Below are 25826 nucleotides of genomic sequence, written 5' to 3' on the forward strand. Positions count from 1 at the left end.
TAAGAAAATTATTAAGTTGAGAGACGTTTATTATATTCTTCTGTTCTGTTTGCCTGTCTTATTCTGAAGCAATAATCTTGGTAACCTATATATGAGTAACAGTTATCTAACACAAGGCAGTAATGAACATTAGCTATTATAAAATGTATACCTTTCAATTGGTTAATGAAAAATATTATGAATATAGATAATTGATTAATACATTAGATGATAGATCATTTACAGTGTATTTGATTGAAAAACACTCAATACACAACCAGATCTAGTTTCTTTTTATCAAGCACGTTGCATAATGGTATGATGATAACAATGAACCCAGTTTAGTGGATAAAAAACAGATTTTCAAGAGTAAACGATTTCCAACGTCAAGCATAAATATTCCAATTTGTAACATTTAAAAAGGGATCTCCAGAATAAATCGAATACTCAAATATAAAAATAGATTGACATATCTAATCCATTTCTTTTAAATCAACAATATGATCATACTTTAGTATTAGTAAATCCCTATGCAACTGGAAATACTAACAAACTTCTGTAATATATACAGTTAACTTCACTGTTAAATTGAGTTGTTTTTTCTCTCCAAAAAGTCGCATGGTATATTACAGTAAATATGTGAACTCAACAAAACTAAATGTAAAATACTACTACCCAATGACAGACTAAGACACTATTGGGTAATAAAAGACAACTCCACATAACTAACGTACACTAATAAATATTTAGATATTTTATCTGATGAAATGGACAATGTACTTTTTGATTACATAAGTAATTGTAAATTTGATAGAGCAACTAAATCCAGTCAATAATACAACATTAATGACATAAGCATACCAGTGAAATATTTTTACTGGGGATTGCATACTTATAATGTTATCTTCAGATAAATACCGTAGTAAGATTGGGTATAACCAAAATTTCTTAATGAACAGATATGTACCCAATAATATTTAAATGGAATATGTAAAGAAAGTGTTTCAAATATCATTTATCCATCATACACTTCAAATATTTAAAAGAAATTAAGGAAATGAGTAACGTTGTGTGTCATGTAATATTTAAAACAATATATATATGAAATACGAGGAAAGAATTCATCATAAGAGATTTTATGTCACTGGAACATATTTTCATATTGTGAAATAATAACTATTTATTAAAATAATTATTACTGTTTATCAAATATGGTGGTTAGTTTCAATTTGGCTGATCAATATTTAGTTAGAAGGTTCGTGGAGATTAGGTAGAATATGAAAATATTTTTCTACATTGACTGACAAAAACTGAAGGATTATAAAAAAAATCAATAAAAACTGAATAATTATTTCTCCATAGTTTAGGATTATACAGTAGTCTTCTTTACCTACTACTTTACAAGGAATTAGATGAAAGACATTCACGTCTCGCAGCAAGTACGATACCTTCAACCCACTTGGTGAAAAGCCATAAATAAATTTATGGTTAGGCATATTGATTATCTAATATTATTGATAATGACTATATCACTTCTGATAACATGGTAATTAACGTTTTAAGAAGGACATTAGAATATATTATCTAAACCTATTATATATATATATTAGAAAGTTTGTGTAAAAACGGGAATAATCTCTGACTGAAAGTGGATAACAATCAGGTCACTTCCAAGATTAATAGAGCTATCTGATCTATTGATTTAATAACGTTTCTATATGACTTCCTAACGAGAAATCTTTTAAAACTAACTGGTCCAAACTACAGTATTAAGTAGCGGTGACTGGATAATAGGTTCAGATATCTGGTAAGTTTCGAAGTTATTTAAATAATATGAAATGTGCTTTGGCTACAATCTAAACACGAGTCAATATATTTGAAAATCACTGCACTATATCGTTGTTTAACCACACAAATATAAACAGCCACACACCATATCCCAACTAGGTAATTCGAAGACTTAAGTATATTTACAAACTAGAATCCATGATGCAAATGAAAATGTTAGGAAGCAGTATATTATTTATTCCAAAGAAAAAGAATCATTTGGCCAACAGGTTGTGAGCCACGAAACCAATCATGCAAAAAGCATACCACCAGTAAGAGTGTACACAAAGGCACTAATCGAATAAAGTGAGAATCGACAATAACTAGCAGTTTATCTTGAAATGACTTATCTGGGTATCGATAACAGTTGTAGGTGATGGGAAGTGTAAAGATATTAGACTAAATTGCGATTAATTAGTTGTAGTGAAAGTATAATTGCATTAAAAAAAATTGTTATCCGTCCCGTTTTATAACAAACTATTTGAGCAGACTTTGAAATACTAAAAAAAGTATTTATAAAAGCAGTAAACTGAATTCCAGATTATATTTTCATATGTCTCACTAAAGTGCTTTTAGATTACGCGAAAATTGACCACGTCCCCAACTTCCTGATAATGTCTACAAATTCATAAAAGAGAAATTAGTTAACGACAAGAATTTTCGTATAGCGAAGCGTAAGTTGGGCTATCATACGAAATACGGAGTGATTACAAAACAGCCTACGGAACACAAACATGTTCCAGACACAGCTAAGCTAGATACAAAAAAGTAATCAAAATAATAAAAGATAGAGTGGATTTACTAACGGAAGCAATTTTGTCTAATCGTAACTGCGGCATCTGGCGGCTTGATGGACGCGGTGTCAGCTCAACTTCCAGTTGTGATTCGGATAAGATGGACAATTAGGCAAGTAAGACATTGTCATCGTGTCACCTTACCAAATCCGAAATCATTGGGACTATGAACTTTGGCAACTAAAATAAGCCTAATGTGAGAGGCGAGAATTCCCCTCTACATAAGAATGAACCAGGTTAGAAACTAAATTTGACCTATCCTGGAAACCAGAATTGTTGGAGCAGTGTCCTTAATGGTATGACAACGAAAAATTCAAGAACTCACAACCACACAATTCATGATATGAGAATCAAAACAATGATTTTAATGAACGAAGAGAATACAAATTCGAATGTGCGCATGATTATCGGATTGAACAAACTACATTCAACCTTAAATCCACCAACTATCCAAAAAATCTCTAGGAGACATGTTCCTTATTTATTTAGAAAAGTAACACAAAGTACGAAAGAAACAATAAAAAAAATAAGGAGAAACAGGTTGAAGTAAAGTTATTTTATGAAAATATCAACAAATAAGAAGGAATATAAATATTCCGCGGTTGTATAAACAGTGATTAAATCAGGTTAATTTCGTTATACATGGCTTGTACAGCAAATGCAAGAACGCAAATAATTACATTCATAAATCTTACGAGTGAGTTATGGAAATAAGAATAAAAGAATTACACAATACGAATTAATAAAAATAAATATCGATATGCTCAAAAATTTCAGGTACACAGCTGATTGTTTAAAAAATAATGACTCAGTAATGAAATAAAAATTTCGAAACTCTTACTTCGGTTCTTCTTAAAAAATTAGGGTCTCCAAAAACAAAGAGAAACTAACATTTTTTATTACGGTTATTCACAAAAGACTTGCGACCACGACCACGGCTGAATTTTGGTGGAGTTAAGGCAGTCCGAATAACATTCTCCTGTTGAAGTTTTGATTCATTTACAACAAAACGTGCCATTTCAATTGCACCGTCACGTGTTTTATTGGAACCTAAATGACCACAGTTATGCACAAAAATGCAACCTGATATTCCAGTCATCGCACACAATTGATCATCTTGAAGTGAACGCCAGTCGGTAGGGAATGGTAACCTAATTCGATAAAACAAGTTGTGGAAAAAGGTTAGAAACAATTCTTACGAAGTTTATGTGCACGAAATTCAATAAAAAACAAAAAAAATCTCATACACAGGGTTATGAAACCATCCAATGACTGCTCAAACCCATACAGATAGATTGAAATACGAACAAGCGATCCATCGACTGAAAGTTAGTGATTAGTGGTAATTAGTAACTAGATGCAGTAAATAATAAAATGAGTTTCTGAGTTTATGTAATAACCTTTAATATTAATTTGAGAGAAGGATATATTAGTGATTTAGGAACAATTGGTTCATCCTTCGGTAGCGTTTCTGCTTGCATCACTGAGAAACAGAACTTATTGAAATTATGCACGAAAACTAGACTATACAATGTTCATACATGTCAGTTAGTTATGACAGTAACTCCACCTATAGCTCTTCTAGGGTTGCTGCCGGTCCCAAGCCCGGTTAAATGAGGAGGGCTAGGTGTGGGGTTAACTCTCCCATCCCATAGAAAACAACCTTGCTAAAAATACGCTAACCAGAATAACTCGTTCTATTTGATAATGTCCTACGTATGCACTGAGATCACCTATTTCTAACCATAATCTGGAAACTATGAATAATTTATTGTAAGCAACATTACTAAAATTTTTTACTTCTCCCAAGCATTAATGGATTATCACTTCATATATATAAAATTTTTACTTTCATATGTATTTTGGACACATGTACCTAAACTGATTTCAAATATACTGTCAGTACATTTGTCCCATAAAACCTATTGGTTTGAAGTACAGGGGGTGAGACTTTTGAGCGAAGCCAAAGTGATTTTGAGAGTTTTTACATAATGGCTAGGACCAAATGAAGGTTATAAACCAGTGTGAAGAATTGGAATTATGATTTTCGTTTGATGGTTAGGGTAGGGAATTAGATCTAGGGTTGTCATCACGAACTGATATAAGCTATTATGCCAAAATTCTATTTGGCCAAAAGGATGAGTTGATTCCACATCAAAATCCGAGACCTGGTATCTTATACCTGAATGGTCCGTCCATAAATTATTGTCTGGCCGTGCAAGCGAAAGATTTGCATCACAGAAATCATACAGTCGGCCTTTCTTATTGCTCATATGGAAAATGCCCTGAGTGAAACAGCATTACGAATATCGTTATTAGGCCTAAAGCTATTTTTGATGAATTTTTATTAGGATTGTTTTATTCTGAATCCGCCTATGGCTCTTCTAGGGTTGCTGCCGGTCCCAAGCCCGTTTAAATGAGGAGGGCTATGTGTGAGGTTAACTCTCCCATCCCATAGAAAACAACCTTGCTAAAAATACGCTAACCAGAATAAACAAATTAAAACATTTAAACTCTGCCCACCGAGTTGAAGGATCTTCATTCAGAAGAATTATGACGCCTCATGGTGAAATCCAAGATTCTTCGGAAATCACGAGGTTGATGTCCCTTTTAACAACCACAGCAACAACTTTTATAGGCACATGGAACATCCTGACAATGTGGGAGACTGTGAGGACCAGTCAAATAGCAACAGAAATGAGGAGATACAACTTGACAGTGCCCAAAGCCAGAGAAACCGACTAGACCCAAACTGGACAGCAATAGTTAGATACAGAAGAGATGCTGCTGTACTCCGGACACGAAGAGGAAAGTGCTTCACACACTCAGGGAATTGCACCAATGCTGTCTAAAGAAGCACGAAATGCACTTATAGGATGAGAATCTCGTGGATTCAGGATCATCAAAGCATCATTCAAAACAAAGAAGCAGGGAATCATAATGAATGTCATCCAATGTTATACAACCACCAATGATAGCAATGACGATGATAAAAATCCGTTCCACGAGAGACTGCAATCAACCATAGCGAATTGCTCAGGAAAGGATCTCATCATCCTGATGGGAGATCTAAACAACAAAGTCGGAGTACACAACACTGAATATGAGGATATGATGGGACGACATGGACTGACTAAGAGAAAAGAACGAGAATGGTGAAAGATTTGCAAATCTATGTGCAATCAACAAAATAGTTGTAGGTGGCGCAATATTCCCACACAAACTCATACACAAAGCTACGTGGGTCTCACCGGACCACACCACGAAGAACCAGATCGATCATGTTCACATCAATAAAAAATTCAAAAGGTCAATGGAAGACGTGAGAACCAGGAGAAGAACTGACATAACTTCAGATAACCACCAACCGGTGGTTGTTAAGATGAAGCTGAAGCTATAAAAAAAGCATTGAACAACTGGACAAATAGCATTGTCAAGGTTCAATATAGCCTTCCTCCGAGATACTGACAAACTCTAGGAATTCGAAATGGCTCTCAACATCGGGTTCTAAGCCTTAAAAGAAGAAAACTACTATAGGGGACAATTATAAAGAGATCAAAAAGCACTAACTTCAACGTGTCAGGAGGTTCTGGGCCGCAAGGAGCATCACCATAAGGAAGAACAACAAGACAGAAATCAACAACAGCTGAACGAGGACAGTGAAAGTCAAGGCACAAGCTGACTACACAGAAGCAAACAAGTAAGTGAAGGGGGGCATTAGAGCTGATGAGCAGAAATATGTGGAAGAACTAGAAACGACAGAGGAAAAAGCTGAATAAGAAGGAAATATAAGACAACTATATGACACGACGAAGAAACTGGTAAGGAAATATGGTAGACCAGTCAAGGATAGAGAGGACAAGCCAATCACTGAAATTCAAGAACAGATGGGTGGAACACTTCGAGGAACTCTTGAATAGACCAACTCCATTGAATCCACCAAACATCAAAGCAGCGCCTACAGACCTTCCTATAGATGTCACTCCACCAACGATCGAAGAAATTAGAATGGTCATCAGACAAATCAAGAATGGAAAAGCAGCTGGATCTGAAAATATACCAGCTGAAGCACTAAAGTCAGACATAGAGGTAACTGCAATGATGCTCTACATTCTAATCAGAAAGATATGGGGGGAAGAACAAGTGCTGACGGACTGGAAAGAAAGACATCTCACCAAGATGCCAACGAAAGGAGATTTGAGCAAATGTGAGAACTACATAGGCATCACACTACTGTCAGTACCAGGAAAAGTATTCAACAGAGTATTGCTGAACCGGATGAACGACACATCACGCGCTCAACTTCGAGATCAACAAGATGGATTCCGTAAGGAACGGTTGTGAGCAGACCGAATCGTGACACTACGGTTCATCGTTGAACAATCAATTGAATGGAACTCGTCACCATACATCACTAAACAGCATTTGACAGTGTGAATAGGAGAACATTATGGAAACTTCTTCGACATTATGAAATCGTCACCATTATACGGAATTCATATGACGGACTATACTGCAATGTGGTACATGAAGGACAGCTGACAGACGCATTCCAATCAGTTAGTCAGCTACAACGTAGGACCAAGCACATATATGCATCGGTTCTAGTTGCCACACCTCATAAGTACAAAAAGATGAACACCACATTTATAGAAGTAGTTAATTGAATAGTAGTAATATATAAAAGAAAGATTGTGTATGAGGACATAATACAGGAAGAAATAATTCGTCCATAGAAATAAAGGTATAAAGCAATTTCAATCTCACTGTTTAAGGACAGACAAAGAATGTATACACCTACATCATTGTGGTCGATTTTAAGAAATTTCACCCATACGCATTCCAAGTGAGGACCGGAGTCAGACAAGGCTGCCTACTGTCCCTCTTTCTCTTTCTTCTGGTGGTTGACTGGATTATGATGACCTCCACATTTGAGAGGAAGCACAGAATACAATAGACAGGTTGGATGCAACTAGACGATTTCGACTTCATAGATCATCACCTGAACCTTCTATCACATACACACCAACTAACGCAGATGAAGACAACTAGTGTAGCAGCTGTCTCTGCATCAGTACGCTTCAACATACACAAGGAAAAAACAAAATCCTCAAATACAACAAGGAGAACACCCAATCAACCACACTTGATGGAGAAACTCTGGAAGAGGTGGGAATTTTCACGTACCCAGACAGCATCATCGATTAACGTAGAGGATCTGATGCAGACGTAAACGTGAGGATTGGCAAAGCATTCCTATGGTTGAAGAACATATTGAACTCAAAACAACTGCCAACCAACATCAAAGTCAGAATCTTCAATACAAACGTCAAGACAGTTCTACTGTACGGGGTTGAAACTTGGAGAACTACTACAACTATCATCAGAAAAGTACAAGTATTTATAAATAATTGTCTACGCAAGATACTCAATATCCGTTGACCAGATACCATCAACAACAGCCTACTGTGAGAAAGAACAAACCAGCTCCCATCTGAAGGGGAAATTAAGAAAACATGCTGAAGTTGAATAGGACACATAATGAGGAAATCATCAAACTGCATTACGAGACAAGCGCTAACTTGGAATCCTGAAGAGAAACATAAAAGAGGAAGGTCAAAGAATATACTGCACCGGGAATTGTAAGCAGAAATGAAAAGGATGAACAGCAACCGGAAAGGACTGACCAGGACAGAGTTTGATGGGGAATGCTGATAGGCGACCTATGCTCCTCGACGAGGGACAACAGGCGTAAGTAAGTTATGACTGCGGAATAACTAAGTGTATAGATATTTTCTAAAAATCATTTTAACTGTTATAAGACAGAAATAAGAGAACATGAAATTTATAACTGGAGTGAAGAGTGCAAAACCATAAACACAGACGATTTATTACGATTCAACGCTGATCCAATATAGTGTCTAAAATATTAGCCTCAATAATACTTCGACGCCTAATCAAAGCTCGTGAAGAGCAGATTAGAGAAAACCAGGCTGGTTTTCGACCTGGACGTGTTTGTATAGATCAGATATTCACACTACGTCAGGTTCTAGAACACAGACACACATTCAGACACCCCACAATGGTAGTATTTCTCGACCTTAAGGCGGCATTCGACTCTGTTGATCGTGAGGTTCTATGGCAGTGTTCGTCACTGAAAGGAGTACCAAAGACGTACATCAACCTTATAAAGGCTCTCTACTCGAACACAACTGGTAGAGTGAGAGCTTATGGCGAACTGTCATCAGAATTGATTACCTCAAGTGGTGTTCGTCAGGGCTGTCCACTCTCCTCATTCTTGTTCAACTTTGTGGTCGACGTACTTTTAGAGATAACACTCTCGTCATCTAAATTTCCAGGGGTTGAACTTCTACCGGGAGGTTCACTTGTTGACTTAGAATATGCCGATGACATAGTTTTATTTGGTGAAGACGCTGGCAAAATGCAGAGTCTTCTGGCCACTCTAAGCAACAATGCAAGCATGTTCGGGATGCGATTCTCTCCCTCGAAATGCAAAATGTTGCTTCAGGATTGGGTTACATCGACACCCGAACTAGTGATAGGGAGTGAAGTAGTTGAGTGTGTCGACCTCTTCACTTATCTTGGAAGTCTCATCAGCCCTTGTGGTCTGGTATGTGACGAAATCTCAGCACGGATACAGAAGGCTCGACTAGCTTTTGCCAACTTGCGTCATTTATGGCGTAGGCGAGATATCCGTCTATCAACCAAAGGACGTGTTTACTGTGCAGCAGTTCGTCCCGTCCTACTTTATGGCAATGAAACATGGCCGGTAAGAGTAGAGGATATTCGTAGGTTACTAGTATTCGATCATAGGTGTCTTCGAAACATTGCTCGTATATCATGGGACCATCGAGTAAGTAACACAGTTGTTAGAAAACGGGTACTAGGTAAGGATGGCAAATCAATTGATGAAGTAGTGAAACTTCATCAGTTGAGATGGCTGGGACACGTGTTACGTATGCCCAACGACCGACTACCTCGACGTGCTATGTTCAGTGGTATAGGAGTAGGTTGGATGAAAGCTAGGGGCGGCCAAACCAAAACATGGCACAAGTCCATGAAGTCACTGACAAGTGGACTGAGTCATGTTGGTAGGTGTAGACTAGCAGGTTGGGGACCACGAGATGATAGTAACCGATGGTTAGAGACCCTGAATGACATGGCTCAAAATCGTTTGCAATGGCGCAGGTGCATCCACTCTCTGTGTTCTCCCAAATTCTAATCTTCTGAATTCTTCATGTCCCTTTTTTCCTCTTTCCAAATTTATTTCACTGGATTATACTCGTTAAATAACATCTTCAAACCCTAATCTTCCCGATTACTGCTTATACTCTTGCTACCTCTACCACTACGGGATTTGAATCGACAACTGCATCTCTGTGCTAAGGTGGTGTGGCAACTCAAACTGATGTACGTACGTACGAAGTTCTACGTTGCTACTGACTGACTGACTGACAACGCTGATCCATTATTCGAAGCATTTTATAAAATGAAGTGCTAAGTACATGATTACAGTCATTGTACAACATTGAAAAATTCGAGTTGATATTAAGAGTTAAGGAAATGGTCACAATAACAAAAGTCACAGGAGCTTCTTATGAATGTTGTTAACTTGAAAACAGCAGTTGGATATTAACGACTTCCTGGAATTATTTCAGCACACAATTACAGACTCCTTGCATGACTTACTGGTCTTGTCTTCGACTTTGAGTCGAACCATAACAAATCCATACAGCGGTTTCGTCATATATGATCAATAATAGGGAGATACATATGACTGTATATCTGTTATCTATGAGCGGTACAGCAGAGTTCGTGTCTAAAGAAATCACCAATACTAATTTAGAGAGCCGGCTTAATTATTATCAAATAACACCATCTATATGTAGACTAGGTATCTATATTTTTTCTAATGAGAGGATATATTGCACAATAATCCAGTTTCACTTTATAACTGTGAAATATCGATTTTGAAGGTAGACGATGTGCGTAGGCGTTATAATCTCTCTTATTACGACCCGGCTACTCTTGTCGCTTTGTTTTTTGGACACTTTAATTCACTCAACAATTTCTCAAATCAGAACACGGTTGAACATGAACGTAATGATATCCCAAATACACAGGGTCGAGTGGAAGTGGGAGTCACAATAAGAAAAATGTCAGTATATTTATGATTTTACACAAAAAAATTCTGGGGTCTTCTCCAAGTATCTACTGGCGCTGATTGGTCTCAACACAATCCTGTACAGAACACTCTTTAATATAATCTATATCCCGCTAACAGTGAGTTTGCAGTACTTGATCATATAAATATTTGGAAAGCTGCTCATTTTATGATAAAACTGAATCAGTCATGTTCAGTTAATAAACGGAATCTTTTTTTCTTATTTAATGTTCAGTTAAGACGTAAAGTAATAAACCAACATAAAAAATTAGCTGATAAAGCTGTGAATCTCTATCGACTGAGATGGGCGGGACATTTATGCCCAAACAATGACTACATAGACGGAGAATGTTAGCTGTCTGAAATAGAAGAAAGCTAGGGAGGGGAAAACTAGAACATAATATCATTTTATGAAGCCATTGATTGTTAGCATGAGCCGTGTTAGTAAATGCAGACTGCCTTATTGGAGTCCGTACGATCACGGTGAACAAAGGTTTCAGACCCTAAATTACATGGATAAGTATCAGTCACAGTGGAGAATCATTCATTCTTTAACTTCCCTTATATTTCGGCTTTTTATGTTGCCCTATAGTTTTTTTTAATCCGCAAATTAATCCCTTTTCTTTGTGCTATATTTCCTTTGCTTAATTTTTTACCTATCAGTGACACTAATATTAGTTCGAAACCCTTTAATATCCATCTTATTTATTTCACCATATTGTACTGATGGAGTGTGGAAATTTGTGCCGAAATACATTTGCGTTAGGCCCTAGATTGATAGTTACCATAAGAGAGAAACACGGAGATCCTGTGTAATATATTTGCCCTTAAATGAATAGCTGAGCACCCCAGTCAGTTAGCTACAACCTAGGACCAAACACATATATGCATCGGTTCAAGTTGCCATACCGCATTAGTACAACAAGATGAACACCGGATTTATAGTAGTTAGTTCAGTGGTGGTAATATATAAAATAAAGACTGCATATAAGGACATAGTACGGGAAAGAATTAGTTCGTAGAAAGGAAGATATGAAGCGATTTTAATCTCAGTTTAGGGGAAGACAGAGAGTGTATACACCTACGCCACTGTGATCGATTCTGAGCCATGTCACCTAGAGTCTCCAACCATTGGTTACGATAGTCACACGGACCCCAACCAAGAAGTCTGAATCTACCAACATGGCTCAGACTAGAAGCTAGTGACTTCAAGCATTGATGCCACCCCAGAGGCATTATAAATCATGGTTTTTGAAAGCTAAACGAGCCAGGTCTAGTGTCACGGTTTCGCAAGCCGGCAGGATTTCAGTTTTCTAAATAAATTAGTGGTTCACACCAGAAGACTAATCCTGATATATTATGCCCGAAGTGACAGATGCGAAAGATACATTAAACATTCGCTGACCGAAAGTCAGATATCCTCTTTAAGTCAAAGAATATCCTTTCTCCAAAACGTACGGATAAGAATGTAATAAACATAAATAGGCATTTAACCGTGTAAATACAACTATAAGTCAGCTTTATAAAAAGATCCGTTGTTATCGAAAATGTAAAAAACCACTGATCGACTGAAATAGATTTTGGTAACCAGAGTATTTTCGAAGTTGATAGTTTTAGATCAATGGTGTGAATGGAATTACATGAAGATTATAATTACGATTCCTTATGTTGAATTTACAACAAACTTAAGTGATGATAACGTTTAATAAATAGCAGTGGAAAACTTAGGGGAAAAAAAAGCGTACCGAATACCAAACTTGTCTTTTGGTACGGCTTGAACAACCCAATTACCATCTGATGGTAGTATGACAAAGAGAATTTGAGGGGGAAACTTTGGTATAGGACGATAACTTGTTTGACGGAGTGGTTCCGGATAAACGACTGTTTCCATACGTTCTTCACGCTCTAAGTCAAATAGATGGCTCTTCCATGGACAGGATCTATCTAGTACTATGATAGTTCTCGATGAATCTACATCTCCACGAACATTCATTGCTTTAGCTACAATATTTCGCGCAGGCCACCAGCAATTAGTAAAGTAGTCCACAGTATCAAGAAATTCACGACTGACTAAGTTGATTGCTCTTTGGAATGCAGTCTAACAAAGAAACAGGCAGGAAGCTCAGGATTAATACATACAAAGTTACGGTTGGTGAACATAAATTTGCTATGAAAGATTAGTCCTCACAACTTGTAGATGTGATAAGAATGGCATAGAATATGCAATGATAAATACAAACCCATGTAAGCATATTACGTCAACCATTAGGTTTTAAAAACTCATTCAAGTGTCTAACTGAATATTTACAAGCAACCATAACAAAAATAGAGATATGACTGGAGGAACTGTGAACAGTCCATTAAAATCTTAGTACTAAGAAAGTTTCTTGTGAATTACAAACAAATTGTTCAAAGGCCACTAACAACTAATTTTATGATGGAAATCGACTCACGAAGTGACATTTACAGATAATCTCGTGATGGTACAATGACAAAGAAACCTCGGATACAATTAGGATACATAATCCAGATCACCAGATCAAACAACCGGTGTCTTAGTTTTTGTATGGATACAGAAGTGTCGAAGAGTAATTTGGTGTAACAAGGAATACGTGAGATTGTGTGAACGACTTAAAACTATGGTGAGAGCATTGCATACAAACTTATGTTATATGGTTTGATGGACCATATCAGTTAATTTTCTTTACCAAGCAACCACTCATTTAATTTTATAAGCTTAGTTGCGTTAATTATCAGAGTTGAGTATAACGTGCTGAAGATGCTAAACCCCGCTACACCCAATAGGTCTGTTTTATGGCTGACGAAATTCAAGCTAAGCATTTATGTTTATTTATGTATTTGAACACATAAATATTGGTACAAAGGGGCAACGAATACATATGCGCCACACAAGTCACTTGATTTGCGTGTGGGTTATGATACTACCGGGTTGTCCAAACCAAAGTAGGTGGTTTTCTTAAGGGGCCACACACGGAGCTTTTCGACTCAAAAGTCTGATCCACAAGGCAGTTGAGCAACGTAAGGAGATGCAGTCCCATGGTAGCCGGCGACCAACGATTGGTTCATACGCCATTTGTTCCATCGAGATACTGGATCCCATGTGCACCATTGGTTTGGAATCAGGGTTTTCCAAGTCTCCTAGGTGAACTCTCAGTGTCCACCAACCCGGTTAACGTGCCGGACATTCGCTTTTCGTCCTTTCAATTCCGCGAACAACACCTTCACCACGAGAAGGCAGTGAGTGGGACTTCCCTGTGAGTAGCTGTATATGCGTGTCCATGTGAGAGCATTTCGAGAGGAAGAACTGACTCTGCCCACCCTCAGCCATATCAGGACATTTGGTGGCAGCATTCATGAGAATCGCAGTAATGTCACTGAGTGGTCACACATTGAATAGCTCTACAAAAATCCATGTGTATTCCACGAAGCAACATTTCATGACTATATTTATGAAGTTAATCACTGAATCTTTTCTTTGAGGACAACGGAGCTATGACTCGCAGTCTGAGAAAAACAGAATCACTGGGCGTTCAGAGAATCCATGTAGCATTACATAGAATAACTGTGACAATCCATGGTATTTTCGTCTTTATTAATTTCAAATGTTTGAACGAAGTTATCACACTTGAAAACCTTAAAACTTAAATGAAAACATGGCTTATTAAATTGGGTGTTAGTTTAGTGTAGCTTCATGGAACCAACATCAAGGCATGAAACTTATTATCAATAAAGTTATGCCACCTGTTCGCGGTTTTTTGTATGCCTTCGATCGAAAGAATGGTGAAACGAAAAAATTATTCAAAAATGTAGTGTTCTCACTACTTTTAAAATCTATAAGAGGGACACGGTTATGAAACTATATTTAGTCTAATCATTTGTGAAACCAGATTTGACCTAGAGACTGAACTCTTGTATTTGCAAATATAGACAATTTGTTTACTATTAAGACTTATAAATGGTATCTCATTTAAGGTCAGGTTACCTTAAACCCATAAAATTCTTAGGTGATTGGCAAACGGGTTTCTAATATGTTCAGAAACAGGCGCTTACTAAGAATCTAGAATCAAAAACGTACTTCTGATTCCTCTGATTCGTTATTCCACCAAGGATTAAGTCGTCGAACTCTGCAATATAAACTAGTGCCTATATTGTACCTGAACGGTAAAATATAGAGAACACTCACTTCAATGGAGTTTTAGACTGTGGAATACCGTTGTCTTGCCCATCAATTTCTAAAATGAACGATTCATATATCTTTATCGAGTTATAATATTTATTAGTGTACTTTCATGTATATCTTTTCTAGTACTTCGTGTCCAATTTCAAGGCCAGTCAGAAGAGAGAGTACTCTTTTGCCAAAATGTACGTACACCAGTCCAGCGCTGCTTAGTTTAACATCCCACATCTTCACGCCGAAATATTGCGACCATGTTAACGAGAAATCCCTAGACCAAGGATAAAGAAGCCTTAGTCTACTTACTTCTGATGGTGATCAAAACGAAGTGTTTCAGGGTCATAAACACCACCAACGTCAACGACCACATCGCAAGTAGACAGTATGTCTGGATCGCGAGATCGCACTATGGTAGCATTTTTGTATTCAGGAAGATATTTGAGTAGGACAACTGCTAGCACTTCGTCACAGTGGAAGCAACCGTTGTGAGTCCCAATTCGTTTTTCACTTGTCATTATAGAGCCCATCGTTGAAGAAGTCTGTCGCTAAAATATACTCCCGTGATCATTCGTACGGACTAGGAGCCGTCTTGGCACCAACCAATGAGGGGCCAGTGACAAGGTCATATAGTGAACTTTAAAGGCCACATCTAAGATAGCAAGTCCAAATAATTTTGAGTGTGGTCTTGAAATACTGTTGGAGTGAGAGAGATTTTCCATCACTTTAATCCTGCATCTGTGTGACCTAAAGCCAATTTGGTTTGCTAAAAGAAGTGAATATTCCTCTTTCTGTGTTATGTGCTTATCGTTGTCTTAATCACATTGAAAGCCTAATTTTAAACTCTTATTGAAAGTTTTTAGATTTTATTTTTTGGACAACACCAAATGTTTTTACTGGTCCGATCACCATTGGTTAAGGTTTGTTGCCGTATAGGGTACACATCTCGTATCTTGTGTGCCTTCAGTTATTATAGATAAAGCTTGACTTTCTTCTTCACTTCTGTGAATAAACATACATTTATTTACATGTTTGTGGACGGAATGGAAGAAGCCTCTTTTTAAGGAGTCCACGCTCCTTGTATCAATCAGTTACCGATACCTCTACATGAAGATTTTGATATATGAAACAAAAGGAAATAATATTCGATCATTAATCTCACTTAAAATGACTACATACTTTTATAGGAATGACACTTTTGACAAGTTTAAGTCAGTACGGCATATATTCAAGTGTGTTATACGGTGATATCCTGCTATAAAAAGTGAATTACATATATCAAGAGAATCCCTTTGTAGCGGTAAATAAATCCCCAAAATAAATAGCTCTGTAAGCTTTCGACATTGGATGCTGACCATATGTTTTAGTGGACTCATCTAGCTGAAGGCGCTCGGTCAGGCATCCACACCAGATCACGTGTGGTAACGCCGTGCTCAACATCAACCACAATCGCTAGCCAGATTAGATCAGAGAATTCCGATATATTGGTCATCGCCAAATATACTCTTCCGATCTCCTCGACTCTGTCTTTTGATTTCTCTGGGTGGGAACGAAATATATTAGAAGGTGTTACTGGTAGAAGCGTTGTCAAACACTGAATACCTGTGACATCATCATTGGTGAGACTGACGTGATCTGGTACACCTTATTGCAACTGTGAGTCTGTTCCTTTTTGGGATTTATATATATCATCGCCTTATTTTTTTATTTTTTTTTAAACATTGTGATTTTTTTTTCGTGTTTTTTCTTGGATATATATATATTTTCCCCTCGTTCATTATCGTACTTCATACATCATCATGACTGAACAGACACCTAAAGTACTCAAGCTTAAGACTTTGTCCCCGCCTTCGTTTCAACTGATGCCTTTCTGGCCCGACAACATCGAAGCCTGGTTTTGCTACGCAGAAGCCGACTTCTCCGAGCACGGCGTGATCGACACACGTGCACAATTCCTCGCAGTAGTCAAGGCACTACCGCGCGAATTCAACAGGTACGTAACACCTAGTATGTTTACTAGTGATGTTTCCGATCCTTACGAAATCTTAAAACGCTCGATTCTTAAACGAGGAGATCTAACCGATCGACAAAGGTTAGATCAACTCTTCAATAACATCGACCTGCAACACGGTTCTGCGACGGACATGTTGCAACGGATGAGAGAGGTAATAGGCCCAAGAACTTTCGACGAAGGTCTATTCAAACAACTCTTCTTGTCAAAACTTCCCCAACAGGTGCAAGCAGTTCTGGTCTCGTTCCAGAACAACGCCTTAGACGAGCTAGCTGCATCTGCCGACCGCATTCTAGAAATTACGAAACCTACTACCGAGGTATTTTCAGTCAAAGAAAAGCCTCACACGACTCAGAATGATATAACCGACTTATGTCACACACTCACGCGTTATCTTAGTCTTCGTACCGACCGTAAGAGATCGCGCACACCACGTAGAATCATTTCTCGTAAGCGATCTGTCTCTAGACCAGAGAGACAGATAACCCCGACTGGTGCTGGTATCATAACCAGTATGTAAAGTTTTCCAGAAATTGCAGAAAACCCTGCAATTTTCCCAACACGAAACCAACTGATTCGAAAAGCAATTCGGGAAACTTCCAAGCCGGCACGCGTTAACGGCAACCGTAGCCGGCGAACAAAGCCGTCTGTTATTCGTCACAGATGTGACGACGAGAGTTCGCTACCTCGTCGACACTGGCGCAGAAGTTAGCGTCCTCCCAGCAAATCCTAACGACCGACTACACGAATCGACCCTAAACTTACAGGCGGCAAACGGAAAACCGATCGCTACGTATGGCAAAAGGTACGTTTACCTTAACGTGGGTTTACGCAAACCCATTCATTGGATCTTCGTTGTTGCTGATGTTTCTATGCCAATCATTGGTATGGATCTTCTACAACACCATAATCTGATCATCGACACGCGCAAACGGAGGCTAGTAGACGGAAACACTAATTTGTCCGTTTGCGTAACTTCTTTTACTGGTTGTAGAGTATCCCGTCACAGTTAAACATATGATAGACCCACTCTATCAACCACTACTCGATAAGTACCCTGGGATACAACAAACGCAACCGAGATTACCGTGTGTAACCAGCAATGTTACACATCACATCACGACTACAGGACCACCTGTATTTTCTAAAGCACGACGACTAGCTCCCGAAAAGCTAAGGTTAGCGAAAAACGAATTCGATCACATGATAGACTTAGGGATCATACGACCGTCAAGTAGCCCATATGCATCTCCGTTGCACATGGTCCCTAAAAAGGACAGCAACGATTGGCGTCCAACTGGTGACTATCGGCGATTGAACGCGAAAACCATTCCCGATCGTTACCCGTTGCCTCACATTCACGATTTGACAGCTACCTTGAAAGGTACAACTGTTTTTTCGAAAATCGACTTGGTTAAAGCGTATAACCAAATCCCTATGGCTACTGACGACATACCGAAAACAGCTATCATAACTCCCTTCGGACTCTATGAATTTTTGCGAATGCCTTTCGGTCTACGAAATGCTGCTCAAACATTCCGAAGATTCATAGACGACGTTTTCCGAGGTCTCAACTTCGTACACGCGTATGTTGATGACTGTCTAATCGCAAGTCCGGACAGAGAAACACATCTCAAGCATCTGGATCTTGTTTTCGAACGATTACAAAAACATGGTATTACTGTAAACGTTCAGAAATGCCAATTCGGAACCGACTCGTTAGACTTCCTAGGACACACTATCGATGCTCAAGGCATTCGACCTCTTAGGACCAAAGTGGCGGCCATTCTGGATTACCCAGAACCGACCACCGTCAAGCAATTACGCACGTTTAACGGCCTCGTAAGTTTCTATAGACGTTTCATACCGAAATGCGCATTACTTATGAAACCTCTGACCGACCAACTTCGTGGAAATGCGAAATCCATTAATTTGGACGACACCGCACGAAAAGCATTCTCCACAGTTAAGGAACTGATTGCTAAAGCAACAATGCTCGCACATCAGGACACCGAAGCACCCATTAGTATCGCAGTAGACGCATCGGACTCGGCAATCGGTGGCGTCTTACAACAATGGGTTAACAGCTCTTGGCAACCCTTGGCATTTTTCTCTAGACGGTTGCTAGACACCGAATCGAGGTACAGCACATTCGGTAGGGAACTCGTAGCTATGTATTGTGCTGTACGGCATTTTCAACACTATATCGAAGGCCGTGAATTCACTCTTTTCACGGACCATAAACCGCTCACTTTCTCGTTAAGCTCTCCTTCTGACAAGTACTCTCCCCGTGAGTCTCGACAACTAGACTACATTTCGCAGTTTACTTCAGATATTCAACATATTTCTGGAGCAAACAATGTAGTTGCAGACGCCTTATCTTGAATAACTTCCTTGAACAGTTTCCAAGGAATCGACCTTCTTAAACTCGCCGAGCTTCAAAAAGAAGACGGTGATCTTCAGCACGAGTTATCGTCCACAACACTTAAACTACGCATCAAACAGATGGGAACAGGTAAGGAAACCTTACTTTGTGACACATCTACAGGTAGGGATCGCCCAATCGTGCCGAAACATTATCGACGCAATGTCTTCAACACATTGCACAAACTTTCTCATCCAGGTGTTCGTGCAACCATCAAGCTTATAGCAGAACGATTTTGCTGGCCTGGCATGAATAAAGACGTGAGGGAGTGGGCACGCTCCTGTGTAAGCTGCCAAAAATCTAAGGTTATCAGACACAATAAATCTCCCTTAGACTCGTTTAAAACTCCCGATGCCCGTTTCGACCATGTTCATCTGGATTTGGTAGGACCTTTACCAGATTCAAATGGATACTCTTATCTTTTAACCTGCGTAGACCGTTTCGCTCGATGGCCAGAAGCAGTACCTATCAAGGACATCACTGCTGAAACAGTGGCTCGCACCTTCGTCGAACGATGGGTAGCAAACTTCGGCTGCCCTTCAACCATCACTACAGACCGCGGACGTCAGTTTGAATCTGATCTTTTCCGTCGTCTGACCACACTTTTAGGAATCACTCGCTTCCGAACGACCGCCTACCATCCACAAGCAAACGGGTTGGTAGAACGTTTTCACCGACAACTGAAAGCTTCGCTATCAGCTGCAAACGTTTCACAATGGACCGACGCTCTTCCACTCGTCTTACTAGGTATCCGCAATGCAGTGAAAGCCGACATTGGATACACTGCGGCTCAACTCGTTTATGGAGCGACACTTCGACTTCCAGGAGAATTCGTGGATCCTTCATCCTCTTCAATGAACATGGATCCAACCTCCTACACGAACAGGCTTACAAACGCAATGCGTTCGGTTAAACCTGCTTCCACTCGACCTCAATCAACTGATGTTTTCGTCCAACCTGACTTACGATATAGTACACACGTTTTCGTTCGTCGAGACTCGCATCGACGACCATTCGAATCAGCATACGAAGGACCCTTCAAAGTTCTTCAACGTGAATCTAAGTACTATATAGTCGATAAGAACGGAACCAACGATAGCATCAGCATCGATCGCTTAAAAGCAGCGTATTTAGAAGGAAATCCTATCTACGTGGATTTTCCTTCGGTACAATCGAACGACACGACTCCGACACTTATAATACCTCATCCGACAACCAACACTAGCGATGATACTCCGAATGTATCTGAAAATATACCTAAAACGACGCGTTCTGGAAGAAGGGTGAGATTTCCAGAACATTTAAACGACTATTGCACGTAAGGCACTTCTCGACATTTTATATTGTTTTTTTAAAAAAAACAATTTTAATATGCTTATATATTTTTATTTCTATTTAAAAAAACAAAACAAAAAAAACAAATTTTTTTAACGCTATTACGTGTTCATGAGTGTATTTTCCATTTTTTTTCCGCCGACATTGTGTTTTTACGCACATACGAGTGTATTTCGACATGCACTTACATTTTCTTTTTTCTTTTCCAGGACGGCTGGAAAAGGACGATGACGTTTATGAGGATCCGAAATTTTCATTGTACATTTTCTTTTTTTACTATGTTGTACCTCCGTCCCATATAGTAAGGAAAGACGACCAGACGCTGCTACACTTAGTAAGCTATCAGAAGAGTGTTTACCAACGACAAACTCGTTGGGTTTAAACTTCTGGCTGGCCACGTCTTAGGGTCGTCACTGCCCCACTAGGGGGGGAGTGATCTGTAGCGGTAAATAAATCCCCAAAATAAATAGCTCTGTAAGTTTTCGACATTGGATGCTGACCATATGTTTTAGTGGACTCATCTAGCTGAAGGCGCTCGGTCAGGCATCCACACCAGATCACGTGTGGTAACGCCGTGCTCAACATCAACCACAATCGCTAGCCAGATTAGATCAGAGAATTCCGATATATTGGTCATCGCCAAATATACTCTTCCGATCTCCTCGACTCTGTCTTTTGATTTCTCTGGGTGGGAACGAAATATATTAGAAGGTGTTACTGGTAGAAGCGTTGTCAAACACTGAATACCTGTGACATCATCACCTTTGTCTTGATCAGATAATACTCTGTTGTACTACGATTGGCTGATTTGTCTACAGAATGTTTAAGACTCTGTTCACATTGGATGTTTCTATGTCTGATAGTCTTCACTACCCGGTTTACCTTTCTTCTGTCTCACTCATTAACTTACAATCCGACTATTTTACTACATGTGTTTCATGCTAATTTGGTGTTTGAAACACCTTATGCAATACAGGTTTCAAAAAATTTATGAACTATTCTTAGTGCTTTTCATTAACGTCACTATGATCTTTCTATCCATTTATTTCTATCTACTGACTCTGCAAATGCAATAATCGTCTGAACGAATGCCTATCATAGCGGCACATTACTCTCAGACATTTCAACCGGCCGACATCAACTTTACTGACGACAGTTTCATCTGCAATTCCACAGGGCTTTCCGGATTAGACCTAAGCGCTGACTTGGTGTTCCGGAAATTGCAGCACTTAAGACTAGATACCTCTCCTGGCCCGGATATAGTCCATTCTGCCATACTGAGGGAAGCAGCCGCAATCCTCGCAACGCCGCTCAGCGTGATGTTCTCACACTCGCTAAGCCGAGGCAAACTACCGGAAAATTGGAAGTTGGCTCACATCACACCAATTTTCAAAGGAGGTCGACGCAATGAACCTTCAAGTTATCGGCCGGTGGCTCTTCTGTCATTACCTTCAAAACTCATGGAGTCCCTGATATGCGACGGTTTAAACGACTATCTACTGTCCTTAAATTTCTTCTCGCCCCAACAGCATGGTTTCAGGAAGGGTTACTCTTGTATAACCAACCTGCTGACTGCGGTGGACAGATGGACAAGCATCCTCGATCGCAAGGGGAAGGTTGATATCATTTACCTTGATTTCTCAAAAGCTTTTTATAGGGTTAACCATTTGTGTCTTATCAATAAGCTCAGACGACTATGTATCAAACCACCTCAAATCGATTGGCTTACTTCGTACCTGAAAAATCGACGTTTTAAGGTTAGGGTTAATTTCACTTTATCTCAGGCTATGGAATGTCCTAGTGGGGTCCCACAGGGCTCAGTACTAGGGCCTCTTCTTTTCTTGATCTACATAAATGATCTTCCTAAACAGGTAACGTCAGACACTACTTTTTGCTGATGACGTGGAACTTTGGAGAGAGATACGCAACCGAGACGATATGTAGGCACTTCAGGAGGATCTGACTCGACTTCAAAGTTTGGCAGACGATAACGGACTTACCTTTAACACTTCAAAGTGTAAAGTAGTCCATCTGCGACATGTTGCAGACTATCGTTACAACTTGGGAAACTCCTTTCTAGTAGTATCCCGAGTCGAAAAATATTTAGGAGTCCTGGTGCCCTACGATTTAAAGTCTTACGCTAACTGTGACAAAAATGCCTTCCGAGCAGACCTTGCACTGGTAACATTGAAGTGCATTTTTGGTCAGTTTGACGGAAGAACTTTCCATATAATCTTCAATAGTTTCATCCGTCCTCATTTAGAGTACGGAAACATAGTACTCCCCCCTCACTCCAAAAGGATAAGATCACTTTGGAGCGTATCCAACGGCGAGCCACGAAATCAGTTCGAGGACTCAAATTTAAACCTTACGAAGAACACCTCCATTCACTAGACTTTTACGCATTAGAGTATAGGCGTCTTAGAGGCTATTTATTAATGGCTTGTAGTGTTATTAACACTTCTAGACATCCTCTTAAACACCTACTTAGGCTTAGTTCGATCAATAGCCTAAGGGGTAACACCCAGAAACTGGAGACACAACGTAGCGAAACGGAATGTAGACATGACTTCTACTCCTTAAGAGTTGTCAAATGCTGGAATTCGCTGCCGGCCGAGCTAGTCCAAGCGACTTCTCAAGAGTCCTTCAAGAGGCAACTTGACCTATTCTTAAGGACCAAGAACAGCATCATACTATGATTTACCAATTTCTTTTCCTCTTTTATTGTTAACATACCTAGGTTCCTGCCTGGAGGATTTGGTGATCCCCTGCTACTAGACACGTACGCCTGTTAAGCGAAAGCTTCTCCTATTCCGTCCACAACCATTTGAACCATTTGAACCAGCATAGGCTAACAGTATTATTGTGTTATGATATTGTCACATGCAACCTAGCCGAGTTGACTATTCTACATGGATGCTTCAATCAGTCCTATCTACTTTAAACAAGCCTTGTAGTCAAACATTGAACTTTGCGACAACTGAAAAGTCATTTTCTCATCAGGACTGTTACTTTCAGACTATGACGCCCACTATGAAATTCTGAGATAGAATACTAACTCATGAATCAGGGTCAATGCAACTGATACCAAGTCTGCTGACCAGCTGACCCATATAATTATCCAGAAAACCTGAGTATTGCTTTTCCATAGCCTTTATTTAACAGTTTCAATATATATGTCGCCCATTGTAGAGCACTGGCTTGAAGCATCGTTTGCCAAATTGTCTTGATCATACGCTTGTGTTACTAGTGTCTTGTCAACTGCCTTCAATATTACATGTAAGTGAGCTTTATGCGTTTGCTGAGCCATCAGCTCAACCTTTGAGTTTTCCTTATATACACTACTCCGCACGCTCCCTCAATGCCCCAAATACCCTCAGGCCGAACTCAGACGGCCATAAAATATACTTAAAAACTTTCAACCCTTTCAGCTTACTCGGTGGCCTAGGACTGCGATAGTCTGCACAAAAAATTGCTTCATTCTGGCGAGATCTAAAAACGGTATGGTAGGACTTATTTCAACCCTGACAGCGTTTCATATCGAAATAATTGACAAGAATCTGAAATGAAATCCCATGATTACAATCTCTGTTCACCTCAATCGTTTTAGCTCAGTTATCGAACCGGTATACAGCACTTGCCATCTATCACACCATATGGATAATCCCTCAATTGCCAGCACAGTAGGTTGTCACGCCGCTTTACTTTAGTCTACTCCCACGCACTGGTAAAATTTGCGGTCACTACTTTTGAGGCATCTGAATATTAGCTGGACATTAAATTTGCACCTCAAAGTCATGAAGAGCATATCAGTTTTATGTTGAAGAACAAGTAAGTGTCTTGGATCACCTGATGTGGTAAGGAATTTCAATAATTTATTACTGCCAAATAGAAGAAAGTATATCTGTGATCCAACATGCTTTGATACCCTCCCAACTTCAGAAAACTCTATCAAAATTGTGTTGTAGCGGTAAATAAACCCCCGAAATCAATAGCTCTATAAGTCTTCGACATTGGATGCTGAACACACTCGTTTTAATAGACTCACCTTGCTGAAGGCGCTCGGTCTTGCATCCGCACTAGGTCACGTGTGGGAGCGCCGTGATCAACATCCCTTGTGATCGCTAGCCAGTTTAGATCAGTCGATTCTCGATATATTGATAGCTTATCAAATATATCATCGAACCTCCTCGCTTCTGTCTATTAGTTTTATTTGGTGGGTGCGATTCATACTAGGTGTTCCTGGTTAAAGCGTTGTCAAACTCCAAATACCTATGACATCTTCATCGGTGGGCACGACGTGATCTGGCACACCAAATTGTAAACTGTGAGTCTGTTCCTTTTTCGGAATTATGTATATTACTGCCTTATATTAATTTTATATACTGTGATTTTTTTCGTGTTTTTGAATATTTTTTCCTCGTTCATTCCTGCTTTTCATTTATGTTATGACGAAACAGACTCTTAAGGTACTTAAGTTAAAAACTATGACTCCGCCTTCATTTCAACTAATGCCCTGTTGGCCAGATAGCATCGAAGCCCGGTTCTGCTATGCAGGGGTCGACTTCAACACGCACGGCGTGAACGACACACGTGAATAATTCACCGCGTTAATAAGGGCACTGCCGTGCGAATTTGACAGGTACGCCACACCTGGTATGTCTATTAGTGGTGTTTCGGAACCTTACGAAACTCTTAAACGATCTACCTTTAAGCGCGGAGACCCAACTGATCGACAAAGGTTAGACCAACTCCTTAGTAATATCAACCTGCAACATGGTTCTGCGACAGACATGTTGCTAAGAATGAGAGAGGTGACTGGCCAAAGAACTCGCGATGATGGCCTATTCGTACAACTTTTCCTATCTAAACCTCCCCAACAGGTACAAGCTAAGCTGGTCTCGTTCCAAAACAACGCCTTGGACGAGCTGGCTGAATCTGTCAACCGTATCCTAGAAATCACCAAATTTTATAACGTCGAGGTTTTTTCAGTCAAAGAAAAACCTCAAGCGACACAGAATGACATTACGGAACTATGTCATAGGCTGACACGTTACCTTCATATTCGTCATGACTGT

General features: G+C 39.4%; 1 protein-coding gene across 3 annotated transcripts; it reads right to left on the reverse strand.

The window, feature by feature from the left end:
* Window positions 1-1184: 1184 nt before the first annotated feature.
* MYG1_1 (UPF0160 protein myg1, mitochondrial) lies at window positions 1185-25811 on the reverse strand (the record flags this gene model as incomplete). Of its 3 annotated transcripts, XM_035731462.2 has the most annotated exons (8): window positions 2384-2424; window positions 3492-3751; window positions 12531-12883; window positions 14882-14960; window positions 14990-15060; window positions 15092-15251; window positions 15287-15525; window positions 25806-25811. In XM_035731462.2, 8 exons carry the CDS (start codon window positions 25809-25811, stop codon window positions 2384-2386), a joined length of 1209 nt encoding a protein of 402 aa, XP_035586897.1. The 3 variants fall into 3 exon arrangements, with proteins under 3 accessions (XP_051073699.1, XP_035586897.1, XP_051073700.1); XM_051215613.1 differs by lacking the exon at window positions 25806-25811 and having other exon boundaries at window positions 1185-3751; window positions 15287-15722; XM_051215614.1 differs by lacking the exons at window positions 2384-2424; window positions 25806-25811 and having other exon boundaries at window positions 3066-3751; window positions 14882-14949; window positions 14990-15038; window positions 15287-15722.
* Between the last annotated feature and the right edge of the window lie 15 nt (window positions 25812-25826).

Source organism: Schistosoma haematobium, chromosome 1, assembly GCF_000699445.3.
Source record: "Schistosoma haematobium chromosome 1, whole genome shotgun sequence".
Taxonomy (NCBI): Eukaryota; Metazoa; Platyhelminthes; class Trematoda; order Strigeidida; family Schistosomatidae; genus Schistosoma; species Schistosoma haematobium.